Source organism: Nelumbo nucifera, chromosome 4 (assembly GCF_055504915.1).
Source record: "Nelumbo nucifera cultivar China Antique chromosome 4, China Antique-T2T, whole genome shotgun sequence".
NCBI classification, from domain to species: domain Eukaryota; kingdom Viridiplantae; phylum Streptophyta; class Magnoliopsida; order Proteales; family Nelumbonaceae; genus Nelumbo; species Nelumbo nucifera.
In genome coordinates, this window is record NC_142652.1 from 65,073,239 (window position 1) to 65,093,840 (window position 20,602).

Genomic DNA, 20,602 nt, shown 5'->3' on the forward strand with positions numbered 1-20,602 from the left:
AGTTAAGTTTGTTAAGAATGTAAGTAAAATATTTATGGTTTAAGGAGGAGAAATTTCAAATTAAAATTTCATTAGGAAAACCCAAGTGCAAGATGGCTTTAAATCGGATTACCTATTTCCGCCATCTTTAATGTTTTAACAACTTGTGGTGGTGAAATAAGGGTTTAGGCTTAGGGATCAAGACTTGTTTACAGAAAATTGGCGTCAGAGCTTTGCTCCACTTTCCTTGGCAGTGTAATTTAAGAAACTGCTCAATTGTTAATTTTCACATTAGTATTTTCCATGCTTGCTTAAAAGAGTGAAAAAGAATTTGGAATTGTTTTAGGTTGTGAAATTTTCACAGCATCAGAAATCTGATGCCACTAGTTGGAAAGGAAAAAAACGAAAACAAAGGCATGCTTATTGAAATTCACTCGTCACTGCATTTACAAGAAAAATAGAAATTAGGTTATTGAAATACTAAAATAACTATTGTTCCATCTCCTACCCATAATACATTACATCTGCACATTAAGAACATCTTCCTTATTTGCATGTATGTTATTATTCATGGGGAGATGTTCCCAATATACAGCTGTAGTATCTTGTGGGTATATATGGGTAAAGATTCTTGTGAGGAGATCCGGATTGAAATAACTAAACCCCTATTTCAAGTAATGTTCTTGGTGGTTTAGATCAATGTTTTTGAACCATTTTGACCTGGACGGTCAGATTGTTCAGACTGGAAATTGTCTAGGCAACCGGTTCCATTTTATCTCGAACCCGGTCCCTGATTAAAAACCGTTGAATTGGTCAATGACCTATTAATCTGGGAAGTTGAACCGTTGACTTGTTCAACGGTTTTTGGCCATTTTTATTTTAATTTTTTTTTGTTAAAATGGGCCATCCATTCAAATCGGAAATCGAACCATTGGCCAAAAAACCAATAGCCAAAATGATTTCGGTTCTGGGTCAAATTTTAAAATATTGGTTTTGATGGTCAACAATATTTAAATGCTATGATAACATGAAAAATAAGAAACCGTTTCCTTTTAGACAATGCCCAGGCTACATATCGCAATACTAGCATAGCACAAAAGGTTTATTTAAAAGTTAAAACTAGTGGAACAATAGACATAAAGGGAGTTTGGCCACTTAAAATATTTATTTACATGGAAAATAATCAAATATGCATAATCACAAAAGAATGCGGGTAATTTGATTGATAAGCATGGATTCTTGTAGGATTTTAATAAGACATTTATTATTTTATCATTGTGCATGAAGTGGCTCACTACACCTATTATTTTTATAAGGCACCCAGTTCCATACAAGGTTTAAAATATTGATACCCTGTACTTTGGTTCGATGACAATTTGGTCCCCAAATTTTAAAATGTGACAATTCAGTGTCCAAAATTTCAAAATGTGACAATCTAGTACCTACCGTTAAACAATCCGTTAATCAGCCGTTAAGTGACATTTGAAAAGTCAAAAATTCCCTAACAATGTCATCTAATTCTCTTTATCAATCATCCAAACATTGACAATAAAATGAACAGTCCCAAATTCTAGATTCTTCTAAAGCCACAAACATTTTGGAATAGAAGAGGCTAAGATTTGGGACTGTTCAATTTTTTGTCAACATTTGGATAGTTGATAAAGAGAATTAGATAGCATTCAAAGGGCATTTTTGACTTTTCAAATGTCACTTAATGGCTGATTAACGGACTGGTTAACGGTAGGTACTGGATTGTCACATTTTGAAAGTTCAGGTACTGGATTGTCACATTTTGAAAGTTTGGGTATTGAATTGTCACATTTTAAAGTTCGGGGACCAAATTGTCACTTGAACCACAGTACAAGGTATTGATTGGGAATTTTCCCAAAAAAAATGATATGCCTATACTTATCGGTAGTATTTATAGTTTTTTTTTTCTATTTTATAGTTTTTTTTTTCAAATCTAGTTCAGAGGGGTTGGCTTAAAGGTCTGTCCACCCCCTAAACTGGTCAAGACCCCGAAACACCCCTTGTAAGGACATATCGGGAAGCCCCCAATATGATATGTATTGGCCAATACATTGAAATTTTGAACCTTGGTTCCATATTGTACACTTTTTATTCAAATATCATCATCATCATCATCATCCAAGCGTTATGCCAATTATATAGGGTTGCTACATGGATCCCGTTTTATCATTTCGTTATGTTTAATGCCAATTGTTAAATTATTAATACTTAAATCAATTCTTACTTTTTATTCAAATATACAACCTATAAATTTATTCGTTAGACAGTGTTTGGTTGCAATGCAAATAAATTTGTACTGATGCAAAACTATGGCAGTGCAAATGGTTTGAGTATAATTTCTGATCTACTTTTGTTTCAAATTTTAGCTTATTTTGTTTGATTGCAGTACAAATGAAGTAAATTAAGACACGAAGCAGAATAAAGTAAGATAAAATACAAAAACTTCCCCTAAAATTTCTGACAATTATAAAAGCCTCCCCTATAGTTTTATTGTAACAGATACCTCCCCTGAATTTTTGAAAAACTAGACAAAAACCTCCCTTCCATCACTGACCCACACAGAAAAACGTTCTCTGATATATATTTTTTTTAAATACCATTTTTACCTTTCATTTTGAATGCTCTTAACTTCAACTATTGATCTTCATTTTGGATGTTCTAAGTACACCAGTCCTCTCGGCGGGTTCACCACCTTATCTGCCCTTGGACAACTATTGATCTTCATTTTGGATATTCTGAATTCACCAGTCCTCTCGGCGGGTTCACCACCTTATCTACCCTTGGACAGAGAAAGAAAGTTAGAGATTTCCTTGGTTTTACGTTGTTAACAACGACTCTATGCAAGCAACTCTTGTACTTTCCTTGGACAGAGCCTGAAACAAAAGAAATTAATCCAACAAAATATAACTCATTCCATTCCTACACATAAATATAACTATTGATCTTATTTATCGCACAATGAGCATATTACCGACGTTGACAACAAAAGCTTCAGGGTTGGGACTTACGGATGCTATTTGTTGTCTACGAAGACTTGAAGGTCACTGACGTGGTCTTGATGAAGGATGGTTAAAGAGGTTGGATCATAGTGAGGTCCCTGTTCCAAGGGTGGGTTCTGGCTTCTGGCATTGTGGATAGTAGTTAAGCCTCATTATCGAATCATTTCCTTCAAAAAAATCCCCGAAATGGGTAAGACCTACTCCAAGGCTCATTCCTAAGAGATCCATGATACCGAGAGAGAGAACTCATAGCCTCACATTACTCCTGATACACCCTCCTGTGTACCGAACCAACGAAATAGAGGACAGACACAACAAGAAAACACTTAAAACAATTAATTAAGTAACGAAGTTTGACAAAATATTCAAGGAAAAACAAAGGAAATATTCACCAAGGACGTTGAGGAACTATTCTTCCACAATTTTGTGTGGCTTTTGGTGGGCTGAATAGCTGAAGGAAAGGATCTCTTTCCAAGGTAGTTTGAAGAAGTAGCCAGTAAAGATACCAGCATATCCATAGCTCTCGCCGGCCTTCCACTGAGCCCAATGCTTTTCGTGGAGTGGCATGTCAAAGAACAAATCCATGTAGCAATGAGAATCAACTAAGTTGAACTTTCACTCCGAAGCCATGTTTCTTACATGCCTCACCCACAAGTCTCGACGCTTCCAAGGCTGCAGTTGAGTCCCCGGAAAGGAACCCACCTAAATTGATGAACGAAACCTAGAGTTCTAGTGCACCGACACTAGGTTTCTCATGGTTGGTCACACAAATTATTTTGGTATGTTGGATTGGTATCAAAGAATTGAGGCGTTTTATGATTTTTAAGCAACGAAGTTTGAGAAAATTAACAAGGGCACTTATGGTATTTTATGGTTTTTTAAATGATGCACAGGGGTAATTTCACAAATGCATACGTTTTCTGCCTGAGTTAGTGATGGTAGGGAGGTTTTTGTTGAGTTTCTCAATAGTTCAGGAGAGGTATTTGTTACAATCAAACTATAGGGGAGGTTTTTATGATTGTTAAAAACTTTAGGCTGTGTTTGGTCGGAAGGAAAAAGTAGGAAAAGGAAAAGAAAGTTAGGGAAATCTCAGCCAAACCTCGTATGGGTTTTCCTACCTTTCCTTTCTTTTCCCCACTTTTCCCTTCAAACCAAACTTAACTTTAAGGAAGGTTTTTGTACTTTGACCCAATAAAGTAAAACCTAAAACAAAATTAAACGGGAATTTGCATATTTTTATTTGCACTTCCATGCATTTGTGCTAGTGCAAATAAAATTGCATTGCAACCAAACAGAGCCTTAATAACAACTGAATACGAGGCAAATTAGGAAAATGATAATAAATTGATCACTGTACATGTTTGGTATACATAGATGGGTATAACTAACTAGTTTTGGAAGATTCTATGTTACAAGTTACAACAAATAAAAAAAGGAAAGAAGATACAAAAAAATATAATTATTCTATACCGCACCCCCTGTATATGAAGCTCTGCTGAATGCCTTAGGTCATTTGTCAATCCTCAGATTATGACAGAGATGACCTAGTTCAGGCCTTGCCTCCATCCATGCTGTGAATCCTATCCTGCTTGCAGAAGTGCAGTAAAGGTAGGACCTGAATGTGATGAGGAAAAAGTACCTCCTGCAGATGCACAAGAAAAACGATTTAGATCAAGGTAATGAATATATATGAACCACTTCATGCGATACCGAAACGATATTTGTTATAAAAAAAGTACATCAGTACTTCCTGCAAATGTGCAGTTGCATTTTTTTTTATTTTTTTAATTTTTAACCCCAAATTTCACTCCTGATGTAGGGGTTACCACCGTTACTTCTACTAAAATTTAAGCATAAACCAATGGGGATAAAACCTTACCGCTTGATAAGATCTATACAAATTGAGGTTCATACCAATAATATACAAGGATCTTAGTAAAAAAAATTAAGTAAACAAAAACAAGATTGGCCATGTTTCCATCTAAGACAGGTGCACAAAAACAGATCCGAAAGTCCTTGATCTTCGAAACTAGGGTTTTAACTTCAACCAAAGACAGGTTTGTGAGATTTTTAAAGAGCAAAGTAATACAAAGGAAAGAAAAGAGATGAGAACGAATAAAACAATGATATAAGAGAACTCATCATCCTGTATTAAAAAAAAAGCCATGACCACCACCACAGCTACAGGGCCATTGAGGTTTTCTTTGGAGTTGGACAACTGCCTCTATTCCTTTGTTTGTAGTGTTCCAATGCAGAAGACGATGAATAGTGCCATTTTTAAATTAAATTGAAGGGTATTTTAATAAATTTACCTTTTCAATCTTGTTAACGCAGTGGGGACAAAGTGTTGGAATCTGAAAGTTCAAGGGGGTCTTTGTTGCTAATGAAAGTTCAGGGGGATAAGTGTCTACCCGAAAGTACAGGGTGGTAATTCATAATTTACCCACAAATTTATTCATAAAAGAAAGAGAAAAGAGTGCAAATGGTAGTCAAAGAGTGATGGGACATCACCTAAGAGAAAAACAGAACCAAGATTACATCATCAACCCCGGCCCTCCCACCACACACACACACAATATTAGTTACATTCCAAACCCCAAAACCAAAAGGTTCCTTGCTGCCCCTAGCAAATTTTGGAAGAATCAGTACCCATACATAATTCTATTGCCAATAGTTGAGGTTATACAGTCATGCGTTCTATACTTGTCTTCAAATATTTCTTCTATTTCCTTGCTTCCACATTTCCCAGCAGGCTTCATAAAGTACATAACACCAAATAATCTTTGCTTTTCTGTTTCAATTTAAAGCTGACTAGCAAGCAAAGATATCTCTAGATGAGCTTGGGTTTCACATTTCCATTTTAAAAACCGAGAAAAAGTAATCCCAAATAATCTTTGCATAATAGCAGCCAAAACAAAGATGAAGCACACTCTTATCTTCAAGAAAACAAAGATAAGACCTTCTCACCAACTAAATGCCTCTATTTTTCATATGATCTTGTGTAAGAATGCTTTCCAAAGCCACGAGCCAAGCAAAACCTTCCACCCTAGCGGGAATAGGATTGCCCCAAACACCTATAACATCTCCCCTTTCAACTTGATTCCTTGCAAATGCCTTGTAGAAAGATTTCACAATGAATACTCCTTTATTGCTGTCTTTCATCTTGAATCAGTTCTCTCCAAATTTAATTCTGCCACTTGGACTTCAGCCAATAAATTAACACATTCTTCAATTTCCCAATCTAGAAGAGTTCTTTAAACTTTGGGCACCACACTACTACACCTCGAACAACTTCATAACATTTTTTTTGATCAGCAAAGGAGAATTTTATTTGAAATTAGAATTACATATTTCTGTCCCTCTTTACATTGCAGCCCAAAACAATTGGTGCCTCAAAGCTCCTTGTTTGGCAAGATAATCAGTTAGCCCATTTGCACTCCTTCTAACCCATTTAAATTCAGCCTCTACCTCCCTTGCGATCTTTTCCACTTCCCTTATCACTTGTTTGAAAGTCCATGGAGTAGTTCTATAGATTTTAGCCCAAGAGATTGTTAGACAGTGTATGCCCATAGCTCTAATCAGAATGATGTATATATGACATTTAATGTAAATGAATAAAGTACATATTTGATTCATGTTATTATGGTGTGTTTCTGTATAATACCCTTAAACTGGACACTTATAAGACTCGTGTTAGTTTAGAATCTTCACAGCCATTGGATAGATCTGGGGAAATTTATCCTGCCAAGGCTGACACTGATGTGCCGCCAAGTTGGTTGGGGTGGCTTGTCTCAGCTACTAGGGTGAGACCTGAGGCACATGCAGTGTGGGTTTTTCTGAAACCCTGAACTGGACCAGAATTCCAGTATTGCCCTGAACCTTGGAGATAGATGGGCAAAACTAGAATGTTACACCTGACCCCTAGACTCGATTATGATACTACACTAGGTGTCAGATTGGGCTGTCTTTGATATGCTAATCAGTGAGATCCTTAGAGGGTGTCAAAACCTGGGTATGTTGGGACAGTCTGAGAATTCATATGAGTGGGTGATCATAGTGACAGGATCAGCCCCTTTGTCAGACAAAGTGAATGATCGGGGATGCACTCTCTCTGATGGAAACCAAAGCTGCCGGCAGCCGATTTCAACCGTTGAAATTTGTTTTGCAAAATTTATATAGAGATATACATATATATATATATTATGGTTTCAAAATATTTGCAAAAGGTTTTAATTCTCGGGATCCATGTGAGTAGAGAGTGTAGTACTGTACCTTGTAGCCGAGGGAGAGGTCCTCTCTTGTCGGGTAGTGTTTGATCATTATGGAATGAGAGGTTAAGTGTAAGACCGTTGAGGGTAATACCTGATGGGCTAATCTTGCATCTGCCCACAGTCCTTGGGTTTTTATAAGGTGGCTTGACCCAAGGACCATTTAGTGTAAATGTTGGGCCCATTAAGAGCCCATGGTGATGGGCTCAGGCGTTCACTGTCACCTACAGTGAATTTGGCAAGGCCTTGCAACAGAGGCTGGGCTGAACCCATGTGGCTGATGTGTAGATCAATGTTTGGGTCCCACGCCATACGATATCCAACTGGGTAGCAGTTTGGAGGATAAGTGAGCACATGGACTTAATGGGCCTAAAGCCCAATTCGAACTGACTTAATGAGATTAATTAAAGAGGGGCGGTTTTGCGATTTATATCAGCAGATAGGATAAGGGATTATCCCTATCCACTCAGAGAGTCCGGATCCAAATAGAGATTTGGATCAGGAAACTCCTAATTGGATTAGGAAGGCTGATCTTTATCTGCAGATAAGATAAGGGATTATCCTTATCTCTTAAAGAGAGTCCAGATCCAAATACAAGATTTGGATTAGCAAACTCCTAATGGGATTAGGAGAACCTCTTTTTAAGGCTATAAATAGAGGAGCAGGGCGAACCTCCAGTTCATCCTTCAGTTTTGCTGATACAAGAGAGAAGATAGCATACAGTTGGACTGACGACATCTTCTGCTCTTGCCTTCTCCTGCTATTGCCGCCATTACAAGTTCGATCTCCACTTGTAGAAGTGATCGAGAAAGGGTTCTTGATATCACCTTTTGGCAGAAAAGTTGATATGAAGTCGTGCTCACTCGCTCTCCATCAGATTCTTGGTAAAGAATCAGGTTCTTGCTGAAGAGCCATCCTGCTGATTCTGCTCCACCCTACGCTGTGTCATCTTCAGTGGGAGTAGTCTTTGGTAATCTCTACTACTCCATATTCGTTGGGGGTTAATACTACTCCGTATCAAGTATATCCCTCTCCTACCTTTTGGTTTTCAGATCTGGTTTGGTTTAGGTTCAAGATTGATCCTTGAAAATGCAGTTTTCTAAAATAGGGAATGTGATTCCCATATGGGAGAGAGAAATTTTTGAAATTTCGCCCAACCTACCTGCAAGGTTCGACCATCCATATGATGGATCTCTCATCCCTTCAGTGGTATCAGAGCCAGTTCAAATCTTGAACCGAAATTGGCCAAATCTGAAACTACAACATGAATAAGCTAAATGTTAGCATCCAGGAACTCAAGAATATGTTGCAGAGGGCCGAGGAACCGATCAAGAAGGATGAGCCCATTGCCATTCTTGTTGAAGCGGCAAATCGGGCAAGAAGAAGAGGAAGGCAAAGAGAAAGCCTCAGAAGAAAGCTGCTAAGTCCAAAAGACAGAGGAAAGACAAAGCATCGAATGCTTGTCACTTCTACAAACAAGCCGACCACTAGAAGAAGAACTGTCCTCAGTACCTGGAATCCAACAAATAAGGTAATTTCGAATCCTTTGTCATAGAAACCAATTTGTTTGTAAGTTCTGCTTTTTGGTGTATTGACTCCGGGGCTTCAACTCATGCGTGTAACTCATTGCAGGGGTTCAGGACAAGTAGAAGACTGAGTGACGGAGAGGTGACTCTTTACTTGGGGACTTCTACAAGTGTTGCAGCTACAACTATAGGAACTGTAGAGTTAATTTTCAGAGAAGGAATTATTGTACTGAAAGATTGTCTTTATGTACAGAATTTGAGAAGAAATTTGATTTTTGTTTCAAAACTGTGCGGATGGATATTCTGTTATCTTTAGTAATACGATTACTATCAAAAGAAATAACAAAATCCTCGCATACGGAGAACTTGAGAATGGTCTCTATGTTCTCCATCCTTCTCTGGAAACTAACATTATCGAAACTACGTCGGGTGACATCCCCAAGAAAAGAATTCGTGATACAGTTAATCCGACGTGTCTGTGACATTACCGACTTGGCCATATCAACAAAGATCGTATCACAAGGTTGGTAAAGGATGGTCCTTTGGATTTTCTAACTGTAGAAGATCTTACAACCTGTGAACCTTGCCTTCAGGGTAAGATGACGAAACGACCATTTAATGGTAAGCCTGAAAGATGTACAGGCACGCTTGACCTTATACATACTGATGTATGTGGTCCCATGAGTGTTAGGACACGTAAGCAGCACGTTTCTTTTATAACATTCACCGATGATTACTCTCGATATGGTTACGTGTACCTAATGAGACAAGTTTGAATCCTTTGAAAAGTTCAGAGAGTTCAGACAACAGGTCGAGAAACAGTTAGGGAGAGAAATTAAGACCCTTTGATCGGATCAAGGTGGCGAGTATCTCTTTGACGAATTCAGGGACTACTTGAAGGTCAATGGGATAGTATCACAGTTAGCTCCTCCTACTACACCACAGCTAAACGGTGTGTCAGAGAGGAGGAACCAGACTTTAGTGGATATGGTCTGATCACTTCTCGTACACTCAGAGTTACCCACATCCTTTTGGGGTTACACATTAGAGACTACGATATACGTGCTGAACCGGGTTCCAACCAAATCAGTTCCGAAGACTCCCTATGAGATTTGGACCGGTAAGAAACCAAGTGTGAGACACTTGAAGATTTGGGGTTGTCCGACACATGTTAAAAGAACGAGTGCGGATAAATTGGAATCCAAGACCAGCTGTTGCCTATTCATAGGCTACCCCAAAGGCTCTGTGGGTTACCTATTCTATGACCTAGGAGAATAGAAGGTGTTCTGTAGTCGAAATGCCCATTTATCGGAAGATGATTATATCCTGAACAATCATCGTCAAGAAGTTGTTCTTGATGAGGAGAGCTCAGGGGTAGTGGGAAATGTCCCACAAGCTCCAGGTAATGACCAACCTAGAAGATCTACCCGGGTTTCCAGGCCTCCAGTTCATTTCGGCTATGACCAGGATAGTTACTTGGTGGAAGCCACGACCAGTGAGGAGAATGCCGTGACTTATACGAAAGCTATGTTGGAGATAGATTCGTTGAAGTGGGTAGATGCCATGAGAACCGAGATGGACTCAATGGAAACCAATGGAGTCTGGACTCTGGTAGATCCGCCCCCTGGGGTAAAAGCAATTTGTTGCAAATGGATCTATAAGAGGAAGAAGGGCCCCGATGGTAAGGTCTCAACCTACAAGGCTCATCTTGTGGCGAAAGGGTATACTCAGAAAGAAGGAATCGATTATGAGGAAACCTTTTCGCCGGTGGCCATGCTTAAATCCATTAGGATCCTGCTAGCTGTAGTAGCGTACCATGATTACGAGATTTGGCAAATGGATGTCAAAACTGCGTTCCTGAATGGAGATCTTAGTGAAGATATCTATATGCAACAACCGCAAGGTTTTATAGCTGCAGGTCAGGAACGCATGGTATGTAGATGAAACCGATCCATATATGGACTTAAGCAAGTTTCTAGGAGTTGGAACATTCGGTTTGACTCTACCGTCAAAAAGTTTGACTTTGAGCAAAATATGGATGAGCCTTGTGTTACAGGAAATCTAGTGGGGATAAGGTTACGTTCCTGGTTCTGTATGTAGATGACATTCTACTCATTGGAAATGATGTAAGAATGTTGACTATGGTGAAAGTATGGCTTTCACAACAATTCTCCATGAAAGATCTTGGAGAAGCCTCTTATATACTGGGTCTTCAGCTCTATAGAGATAGATTGAAGAGGATAATAGGATTATCCCAATCTGCTTACATTGACAAGAAAGTCAAGAGATACAGCATGGAGAACTCCAAGAAAAGAAATGTTCCTTTCAGGCATGGAGTCACTATCTCCAATGGTATGTCTCCCAAGACTCCCGAGGAGATTGAGGGCATGAAGGACATTCTCTATGCTTCAGCCGTAGGGAGCATCATGTATGCCATGCTGTGCACTTGTCTTGACATTGCTCAGGCGGTGAGTGTCGTAAGCAGGTTCTAGGCCATCCTAGGGCAGGAGCATTGGACTACTGTAAGAACATACTCAAGTACCTTCGACGGACAAAAGAGTTTTGTCTGGTGTTCAGTGGTAGTTCACTACAAATTCTGGGGTATACTGATGTCGATTTCTAGTCGGATCTAGATGATAGAAAATCTACATCTGGGTATGTTTTCACGATAGGATCGTGTGCTGTTTGCTGGAAAAGTAGCAAACAGGGGTCCACGGCAGATTCCATGACCGAGGCCGAGTACATTGCCGCAAGTGAAGCTGCCAAGGAAGCCGTGTGGATGAAAAAGTTCATTCACGAATTAGGAGTGGTTCCGTCCAGCACATCACCCATCCCGTTGTTGTGTGACAACAATGGAGCGATCGCTTAAGCTAAGGAGCCTCGAGCCCACTCGAAGTCAAAGCACATCGAGAGGAAGTACCACGTACTGCGGGAGATAGTTGGAAGAGGGGACGTCCTAATTCAGAAGGTAGCATCAACGGAAAATGTAGCAGACCCATTGACTAAGCCACTGACACAGAAAGTGTTTGAGAAACACATGGAAAGCATGAGACTCCGGTTTATACCAGATTGGACCTAAGTGCAAGTGGGAGCTGTTAGACAGTGTATGCCCTTAGCTCCAATCAGAATGATGTACATTATGACATTTAATGTAAATGAATAAAGTACATATTTGATTCATGTTATTATGGTGTGTTTCTATGTAATACCCTTAAACTGGACACTTATGAGACTCGTGTTAGTTTAGAATATTCACAGCCGTTGGATAGATCTGGGGAGATTTATCCTGCCAAGGTTGACATTGATGTGCCGCCAAGTTGGTTGGGGTGGCTTGTCTCAGCTGCCAAGGTGAGATCTGAGGTACATGCAGTGTGGGTTTTTTCTTGAAACCCTGAACCGGACTAGAATTCCAGTATTGCCCTGGACCTTGGAGATAGATGGGCAAAACTAGAATGTTACATCTAACCCCTAGACTCAATTATGATACTGCACTGTGTCGGATTGGGCTGTCTTTGATATGCCAATCAGTGAGATCCTTAGACGGGGTCAAAACCTGGGTTTGTTGGGAAGTTTGAGAATTCATCTGAGTGGGTGATCCTAGTGACAGGATCAGCCCCTTTGTCGGACAAAGTGAATGATCAGGGATGCACTCTCTCTGAAGGAAACCAAAGTTGCCGGCAGCCGATTTCAACCGTTGAAATTTGTTTTGCAAAATATATTTATATAGAGATATACATATATATATTATGGTTTCAAAAAGTTTGCAAAAGGTTTTAATTCTCGGGATCCATGTGAGTAGAGAGTGCAACACTGTACCTTGCCGCCGAGGGAGAGGTCCTCTCTTGTCGGGCAGTGTTTGATCATTATGGAATGAGAGGTTAAGTGTAAGACCATTGAGATTAATACCTGATGGGCTAATCTTGCATCTGCCCACAGTCCTTGGGTTTTTATAAGGTGGCTTGACCCAAGGACCATTTAGTATAAATGTTGGGCTCATTAAGAGCCCATGGTGATGGGCTCAGGGGTTCACTGTCACCTACAGTGAATTCGGCAAGGCCTTGTAACAGAGGCTGGGCTGAACCCATGTGGCTGATGTGTAGATCAATGTTTGGGTCCCACGCCATACAAGGATATCCAATTGGGCAGCAGTTTGGAGGATAAGTGAGCACATGGACTTAATGGGCCTAAAGCCCAATTCGAACTGACTTAATGAGATTAATTAAAGAGGGGCGGTTCTGGGATTTAGATCAGCAGATAGGATAAGGGATTATCCCTATCCACTCAGAGAGTCCCGATCCAAATAGAGATTTGGATCAGGAAACTCCTAATTGGATTAGGAAGGCTGATCTTTATCTGCAGATAAGATAAGGGATTATCCTTATCTTTTAAAGAGAGTGCAGATCCAAATACAAGATTTGGATTAGGAAACTCCTAATGGGATTAGGAGAACCTCTCTTTAAGGTTATAAATAGAGGAGCAAGGCGAACCTCCAGTTCATCCTTCAGTTTTACTGATACAAGAGAGAAGATAGCATACAGTTGGATTGACGGCATCTTCTGCTCTTGCCTTCTCCTGCTATTGTCCCCATTACAAGTTCGATCTCCACCTGTAGGAGTGATCAAGAAAGGGTTCTTGATATCACCTTTTGGCAGAAAAGGTGATTTGAAGTCTGGCTCACTCACCTTCCATCAGATTCTTTGTGAAGAATCCGATTCTTGTTGAAGAGCCGTCCTACTGATTCTGCTCCACCCTACGCTGTGTCATCTTTAATGGGAGCAATCTTTGGTAACCTCCTTGGGCGTGAACACTTTCGTTGGGGGTTAATACTACTCCGTATCAGGTATATCCCTCTCCTACCTTTTGGTTTCAGATCTGGTCTGATTTAGGTTCAAGATTGATCCTTGAAAATGCAGTTTTTTAAAATAGGGAATGTGATTCCCACATGGGAGAGAGAAATTTTTGAAATTTCGCCCAACCTACCTGCAGGGTTCGGCCATCCATATGATGGATCTCTCATCCCTTCAGAGATGATCACTTTGGAGTCCCCTTCAGCCTCAACGTGCCTCATTCCTAGTTGCTTAGCTATCTTCAATCCTTGTAGCAATGCCAATAACTCAGCTTTTAGAGAATTTCCCATGCTTATAGGTCCAGAGAACAATGCTAATATTCTCCTTTCAGAATTTCTAATTACTCCCCGATACCTGACAGTCTCGGATTTCCAAAGGAGCTTCCACTATTGAGCCCTTTCACTACTATTGAGCCCCACAATTCTTCCTAGTTGGGAGTGATGAGAAATCTATCCAGTTTGGAGCAGGTTGGGGCAGGGGGATTGAAAAATTGACCATGTATAGTCCACCCTTAAGATTGGAGGTTCACTCAATTCAAGGGAATCAATTAAGTTATTAAACTTCCTCATGCTGGTAGTGATTCCTTGGTTCGGCTTGTTTGTTTCTCCTAAAAATCTGATGACACTGAAATCACCTCCCACACACCATGGTCCCTCCCAAATTCCTCTAATAGCACACAACTCCTCCCAAAAAGTCTCCCTGTCTCTATAGGAGTTGGGACCATATACATTTGTTACCACCCATTCTCTCCCATCCGAGGGTCTTCTAATTTTTAGGGAGACTGAGTATCTACCAATCAATTCCTCTACACATTCCATTTCCTCATTTCTCCAAATGGTCAAGATCCCTCCTGAGGCTCCCCATGATGGGGAAAACGACTAGCTTAAACCCTTGGCTCCCCAAATGCTTCTTATCCACCTTCTATTCAGCTCTGACAGTTTGGTTTCTTGAATCAAAATCAGATCTGGTATTTCTTTTTGTAGAGAAGATGAGCCGAATGGCCCATAGGCTGTTTATCCTTTTTTTATCTTTTATGTCCTTTGCTGTAATGGGCCTTAATCTGGGCTTATTCTTTCTTATGTTATGTCTTTTCTATTTTCTGCCCAACTAGGGGCTTCTCTGTAAATTACCAAAGTTTAACTTAATAAAATAGAATCAAGGGTGTAAGAGAAGAGATTATGTTCGAAAATCTCTCTCTCTGAACCCAAGTTGCCGCCACCTTCTTCTTCTTCTTCACTCCTCTTGAACTCTGATTTCTGCTACTTTCTTTTGAACTTTTGCATCTTTCTGAACAATCCTTTCTTCTCGAAAGGCTGTTTTTCTTTTTGGTATCAGAGCAGGCTCGTTTTTCCCTTTTGTTTCACCTTTTTTTTTCCCATACACAGTGTGTATGGAGAACTGAATCGTATGAATAGTTAAAGACACCTATTTCAGCCCAGTTGTTAGTAGCTTCTGGAGAGAACGGGACTGGTTTTGTCGTCCCCTTGACAGATTCAAGTGTGTTGCCCGAAACCCTAATTTTCTGGAGAAATCTGATTGCAAGCTTCACAGGGAGTTTGTCCTAGGCGCTCAGTGACTGAAGGCTTTCTCATTCTCCTTCTTGAAGGTCGAATCAAGTGGATTGGTGTTATGTGAAGTCTACAAGGAGCGGCTGAATTTTCTCCGTTTCTCCCAGCTTTCGGGTGTGGCGCAAATTACTGGTACGACTGCATAGAGGTTGGCTCACAACACAGTTTTTGTTCTGTCTTCATTTGGTGTTTTTCGAAGTTGTTTGGAGTCATTTTTGAAGTGTTTAAGAAGATGAACTCCTCAGACTTTGAAAACAAGCATGTTGCTGAATCTGGATAGGTTCCGGGAGCCTCTGTAGACTCTCTACTGGCTGTGACCACAGTCAAGCTGGATGGAACTAATTATCTGGCTTGGTCACAATCAGTAAAGATTCATATTTGTAGTAGAGGCAAGTGGGGTTTTATCTCCGGGAGCAAAAAGGCTCCTCCAGAAGATGATCCATCATATGAAAAGTGGACGCAAGAGAATTATACTGTTATTGGGTGGCTTGTGAACTCAATGCAACCACAGATTAGTCAACACTATTTGTAGATGAATTCAGCAAAGGAAATTTGGGATAGTGTTGCTAAAACCTATTCCCAAAAATTAAATGTGGCCAGGGCTTACAATTTGAGAAGTGATGTGAAGTATTTGAGACAGGGGGAGAAACCATTAGCTATATACTTCTCAACACTGAAGTTTTTATGGCAAGAAATAGATTTGATAGAAGCTGTAACCTGGGACATCACTAATGATGCTGAGACCTACAGAAAATTGGTTGAGAGAAACAGGGTGTTTGAGTTCTTGATAGGGCTAAATCCAGAGTATGACATTACAAAGCAAAATATTTTATCCAAGGATAGTGTCTTACTGTCTCAAGCATATGCCTTGGTAAGTAGTGAAGAAAGCAGAAGACTTGTCCAGGTCCAAGGGGCTGGTCTAAATGATCACTTTGCTAATATGGGAGTGAAACCCAAGGGGATTGCAGGGACTCCAAGTAGCTCAGGGAAGAAAGAGATTATATGTGAGTATTGTAAATGCCAAAACACACTAAAGACAAGTGCTAGAAATTGCATCCTGAGCTCCTACCATTTCGGTTTCAGAAGAAGTCTGATAATAAAAAGGCAAGGAGTGCTAATGTTGCTGCTTGTCCAGATTGTGACAGATACCAAACTGAAGAGATGATGGCTAGTGTGCAGTTAGCAGCTATGAAGGCAGAATATGAGAAGTTTGGGAGGATGATCAATCACCTAGAGGGTGTGACCTCTTCTTCCAACCCTTTAGAAAATTCAACCTCTTTTGCATTTGCTCATTCAGGTATAAGGGCTTCTGCCAATCATGCAACCGTTTCAGGTAATCGTAGGATCCCTTGGATTATTGATTTTGGTGCTTTTGATCATATGACTAGCCTTTCTACTTTGTTTGTTTCATATGATTTACTTCCTGGACGTGACAAAATCACCCTGGCCGATGGCTGTCTTGCCCCTATCTCCGGCAAGGGAACCATCAAGGCTATAGACTCCTTGGTTCTTCCTTCTGCTCTTTATGTACCCAGATTAAATACAAACTTGTTATCTGTAAGTAGCCTAACTAAGTCATTAAACTGTTGTGTAACCTTCTTCCCTTCCTACTGTGTTTTTTAGGATCTAGAGTCTCAGAAGGTGATTGGGAGTGGCTGTGAGGCGAATGGAATATATCTGCCGAATACTCCTGGACAATGTCATGAACAACCTGGAAAAGCTGCGTTTGGGTCTACATCTACAGAGTCCATCAGTCGAGTCATGTTATGTCACTTTTGTTTGGGTCATCTTTATTTTTTTGCATTAAGTCATTTATTCCCAGAACTGTTTAAGGGAATTAGTTTGTCCAGTCTTCATTGTGAGTCTTGTGAACTGTCAAAACATTGTAGAAACATATATCCTGTGAGTAATAAAATATCTCCTTTTAATATTGTGCACTCTGATGTGTGGGGGCCTTACCACTTACCCTCTATGGGTGGCTACAAATATTTTATCTTGTTCATTGATGACTTTTCTCGGTTCACTTGGATATTTTTGATGAAGTCCCATGATGAAGTTCCCAGACTTTGTGAGGCAATTCCATGAATTTGTCCTAACCCAGTTTGATACCAGGATTAAATTTTTCAGATCCGACAATGCAAAAGAATATTTTGAGAAAAACCTAACCTGCTATCTCACTGATTTAGGGGTTATTCACCAAAGCTCCTGTGTTAGGACCCCAGAACAGAATGGAGTTGCTGAAAGAAAAAATAGACAAATTGTTGAAGTTGCAAGAAGTATTCTATTTGCCTCACATGTCCCTACAATGTTTTGGGGTGATGCTGTTCTCACTGCTACCTACCTTATAAACCGTATTCCATCAAGGGTTTTAGGGTTTAAGTCTCCCTTCAGTCTCCTTCATTCGGACAAGGATCTTTTTCCTATTCCTCTTCGTATCTTTGGCTGCACCTGTTATGTACATATCCCAAGTGTCCAAAGACATAAATTTGAACCAAATGCCCACAAGTGTATCTTCCTTGGTTATTTCCCCACACAAAAGGGTTACTGTTGTTTTGATCCGAAGACTAGTACTCGGTATGTCTCAATGGATGTCACCTTTGATGAGCTTTCTTCCCTTTATGGTTCTTCTCTGGAGAGACATTGTCCAAAGGGGGAGGATTTGTCACAGGTGTTTGCTCTTCCTCTTCCTATCCCAGTTGAGTCTTTTGCTGAGTCTCTTCCTCCTTCAAATGAATCAAGGGAGGATCAGTCACCTCACTCTCATTCCAGTGTTCTTATTCCTCCTCCTTTACCTCCTCGCCCTCTTTTTAATCCCAAGTTGTATCAACGGCAAAGAACCAGAAATGAGCAGGTTGTTTCCCCTACAACACATGAGCTTCATGCACTTCCAGTTACATATGAGACAACAGGTACTGTTACAGCCCCTTTGGAGCCATCCTTCCCAGACCTTGATATCCTCACTGCTATTAGGAAAGGAAAAAGGAAGTGTACTGCACATTGCATTTCCAAACAGATTTCTTATAGTTTGCTCTCTCCTTCATATTTTGCCTACCTTTCTTCTGTTGCCTCTAACCCAATTCCCAGGTCTGTGTCAGAAGCTCTTAATATTCCAGAATGGAGGGATGCTATGAGAACAGAAATTGATGCCCTACACAAGAATGACACTTGAGAAGTTGTTGATTTGCCTGAAGGGAAGGATCCAGTAGGCTGTAAGTGGGTTTTTACTATCAAATATCATGCTGATGGCACCATTGAAATGTACAAGGCTAGGCTGGTTGCAAAAGGCTATACACAGACATATGGGATTGATTATCTGGAAACCTTTGCCCCTATTGCCAAGATGACTTCTATGAGAGTTCTACTATCTTTGGCTGCACACTCAAACTGACCACTTTATCAACTGGATGTAAAGAATGCATTTCTGAATGGAGAATTACATGAGGAGGTCTATATGTCCCTTCCTCTAGGGATGTATGAAAAGGATATGAAAGGAAAGGTCTGCAGGCTGAAGAAATCTCTTTATGGACTCAAACAGTCCCCTAGAGCATGGTTTGAAAGGTTTAGGGCTGCCCTTGTTAGCTTTGGCTATGTATAGACACAGTCTGATCATACCCTCTTTGTGAAGAGGAGAGGATCCTTGGCCGTTTACCTAATTGTGTATGTTGATGATATTGTTGTGACTGGTAATGATGTCTCAAGAATCAATGATCTCAAATCTTTCCTTCATATAGAGTTTGAGATCAAAGATCTAGGAGAATTGAGATACTTTCTTGGCATAGAAGTTGCTAGATCCAAGGATGAGGATGGGATCCTTATCTCTCAGAGGAAGTATGTTCTTGATTTGCTCTCTAAAACAAGGAAGATGGGTGCTAGACCAGTTGCTACTCCTATTGATATGAGCCATAAACTCTATGCTTCAAATGGAATATTGTTAGAAGATAAGGGAGTCTTCCGGAGACTACTTGGAAAACTTCTTTATCTATGCATGACTCGACCAGACATTGCATACGCTGTCAGTTGCATCAGTCAGTTCATGCATGCTCCCAGGGATACTCATATGGCAGCAGCAGAGCGGATTCTGTGTTATTTGAAGGGCTCCCCTGGAAAGGGAATTCTATTTGCCAAGCATGACCATATGAAACTTGAAGCCTACACAGATGCTGAATGGGCTGGAAATATTGATGACAAAAGATCTACCTCTGGGTATTGTAGCTTGGTGGCAAGTAATATTGCCTCTTGGAGAAGCAAGAAACAATCAGTTGTTGCTCGATCTTCAGCCGGATCAGAATACAGAGCCATGGCTCATGGAGTTTCTGAACTATTGTGGCTTAAATCCTTGATGGAGGAACTGGGTATTGAGCATGATAAGCTAATGATGTTATACTGTGATAATCAGGCTGCCATCAACATTGCTCACAACCCAATGCAACATGACAGAACTAAGCATATTGAAGTTGATAGACACTTCATTTGAGAAAGAGTGGCTTCTGGAGAAGTGTGTCTACCTTTCATCACCTCTGAAGGACAGTTAGCAGATTTCCTCACCAAGGGCATTCCCAAGGCTAAACTTCAGAATGATACTGGCAAGCTTGGCATGATTGACATCTATGCTCAGCTTGAGGGGGAGTGTAGAGAAGATGAGCCGAATGGCCCATAGGCTGTTTATCCTTTTTATATCTTTTATGTCCTTTGCTGTAATGTGCCTTAATCTGGGCTTATTCTTTCTTATGTTATGTCTTTTTTATTTTCTACCCAACTAGGGGCTTCTTTGTAAATTACCAAAGTTTAACTTAATAAAATAGAATTAAGGGCGTAAGAGAAGAGATTATGTTCGAAAATCTCTCTCTGAACCCAAGTTGCCGCCACCTTCTTCTTCTTCTTCTTCTTCTTCTTCTCTCCTCTTGAATTCTGATTCCTGCTACTTTCTTTTGAACTTTTGCATCTTTCTGAACAGTTCTTTCTTCTCAAAAGGCTGTTTTTCTTCTCTTTTCTGAGAGTATTCCTGATTATTCTCCTCTTTTTGGTACTTCCAAAGCCTTTTACATTCCAGCTGACTATTTTCATTTCAACCTGCTTGAAACCCCTTATCAATGGTTGCCTATTGTTCTCCTCTTTTTCTTTTCAGGCTCCCCTCTTCCTTCCTCTCATAATTAATTCCGCACTTAAGCTTCTCTAACTCGCTTTGCTTTCTTCTTCTTTGCTTTCCTTTCTTCCTTAAATATACCTTGCTTCCTTCACTCTTCCTTCCCAGTCTTCTGTTTCCTTTTGACTCTTCTTTCTCCTCCTGATTCAACCTCCTAACATCCTCCTGGATTAAGGTTCAGGATACTGACTTTGGTTGGGTGAAAGGGTGATTTACTCTATTTTCAATATTCTCCACTCCTA

At 40.2% G+C, this 20,602-nt stretch overlaps 1 protein-coding gene and 1 pseudogene across 4 annotated transcripts in view; both read right to left on the bottom strand.

Moving 5' to 3' along the window:
• Window positions 1-2,432: 2,432 nt before the first annotated feature.
• Window positions 2,433-3,921, bottom strand: LOC148800640 (gibberellin 20 oxidase 1-like; annotated as a pseudogene).
• Window positions 3,922-4,307: 386 nt separating this feature from the next.
• Window positions 4,308-20,602, bottom strand: part of LOC104588950 (metal ion-binding protein) — a 123,089-nt gene continuing 106,794 nt past the window's right edge. For 2 of the 4 annotated variants that reach the window (XM_010247094.3, XM_088903584.1), the window contains one exon: window positions 4,334-4,650. In XM_010247094.3, the coding sequence (XP_010245396.1) occupies window positions 4,589-4,650 (62 nt within the window). In that variant the 3' untranslated portion in view covers window positions 4,334-4,588. Of the gene's footprint in view, window positions 4,651-20,602 lie in introns of all 4 variants that reach the window. The other 2 variants (XM_010247096.3, XR_016085617.1) reach the window with 2 other exon arrangements.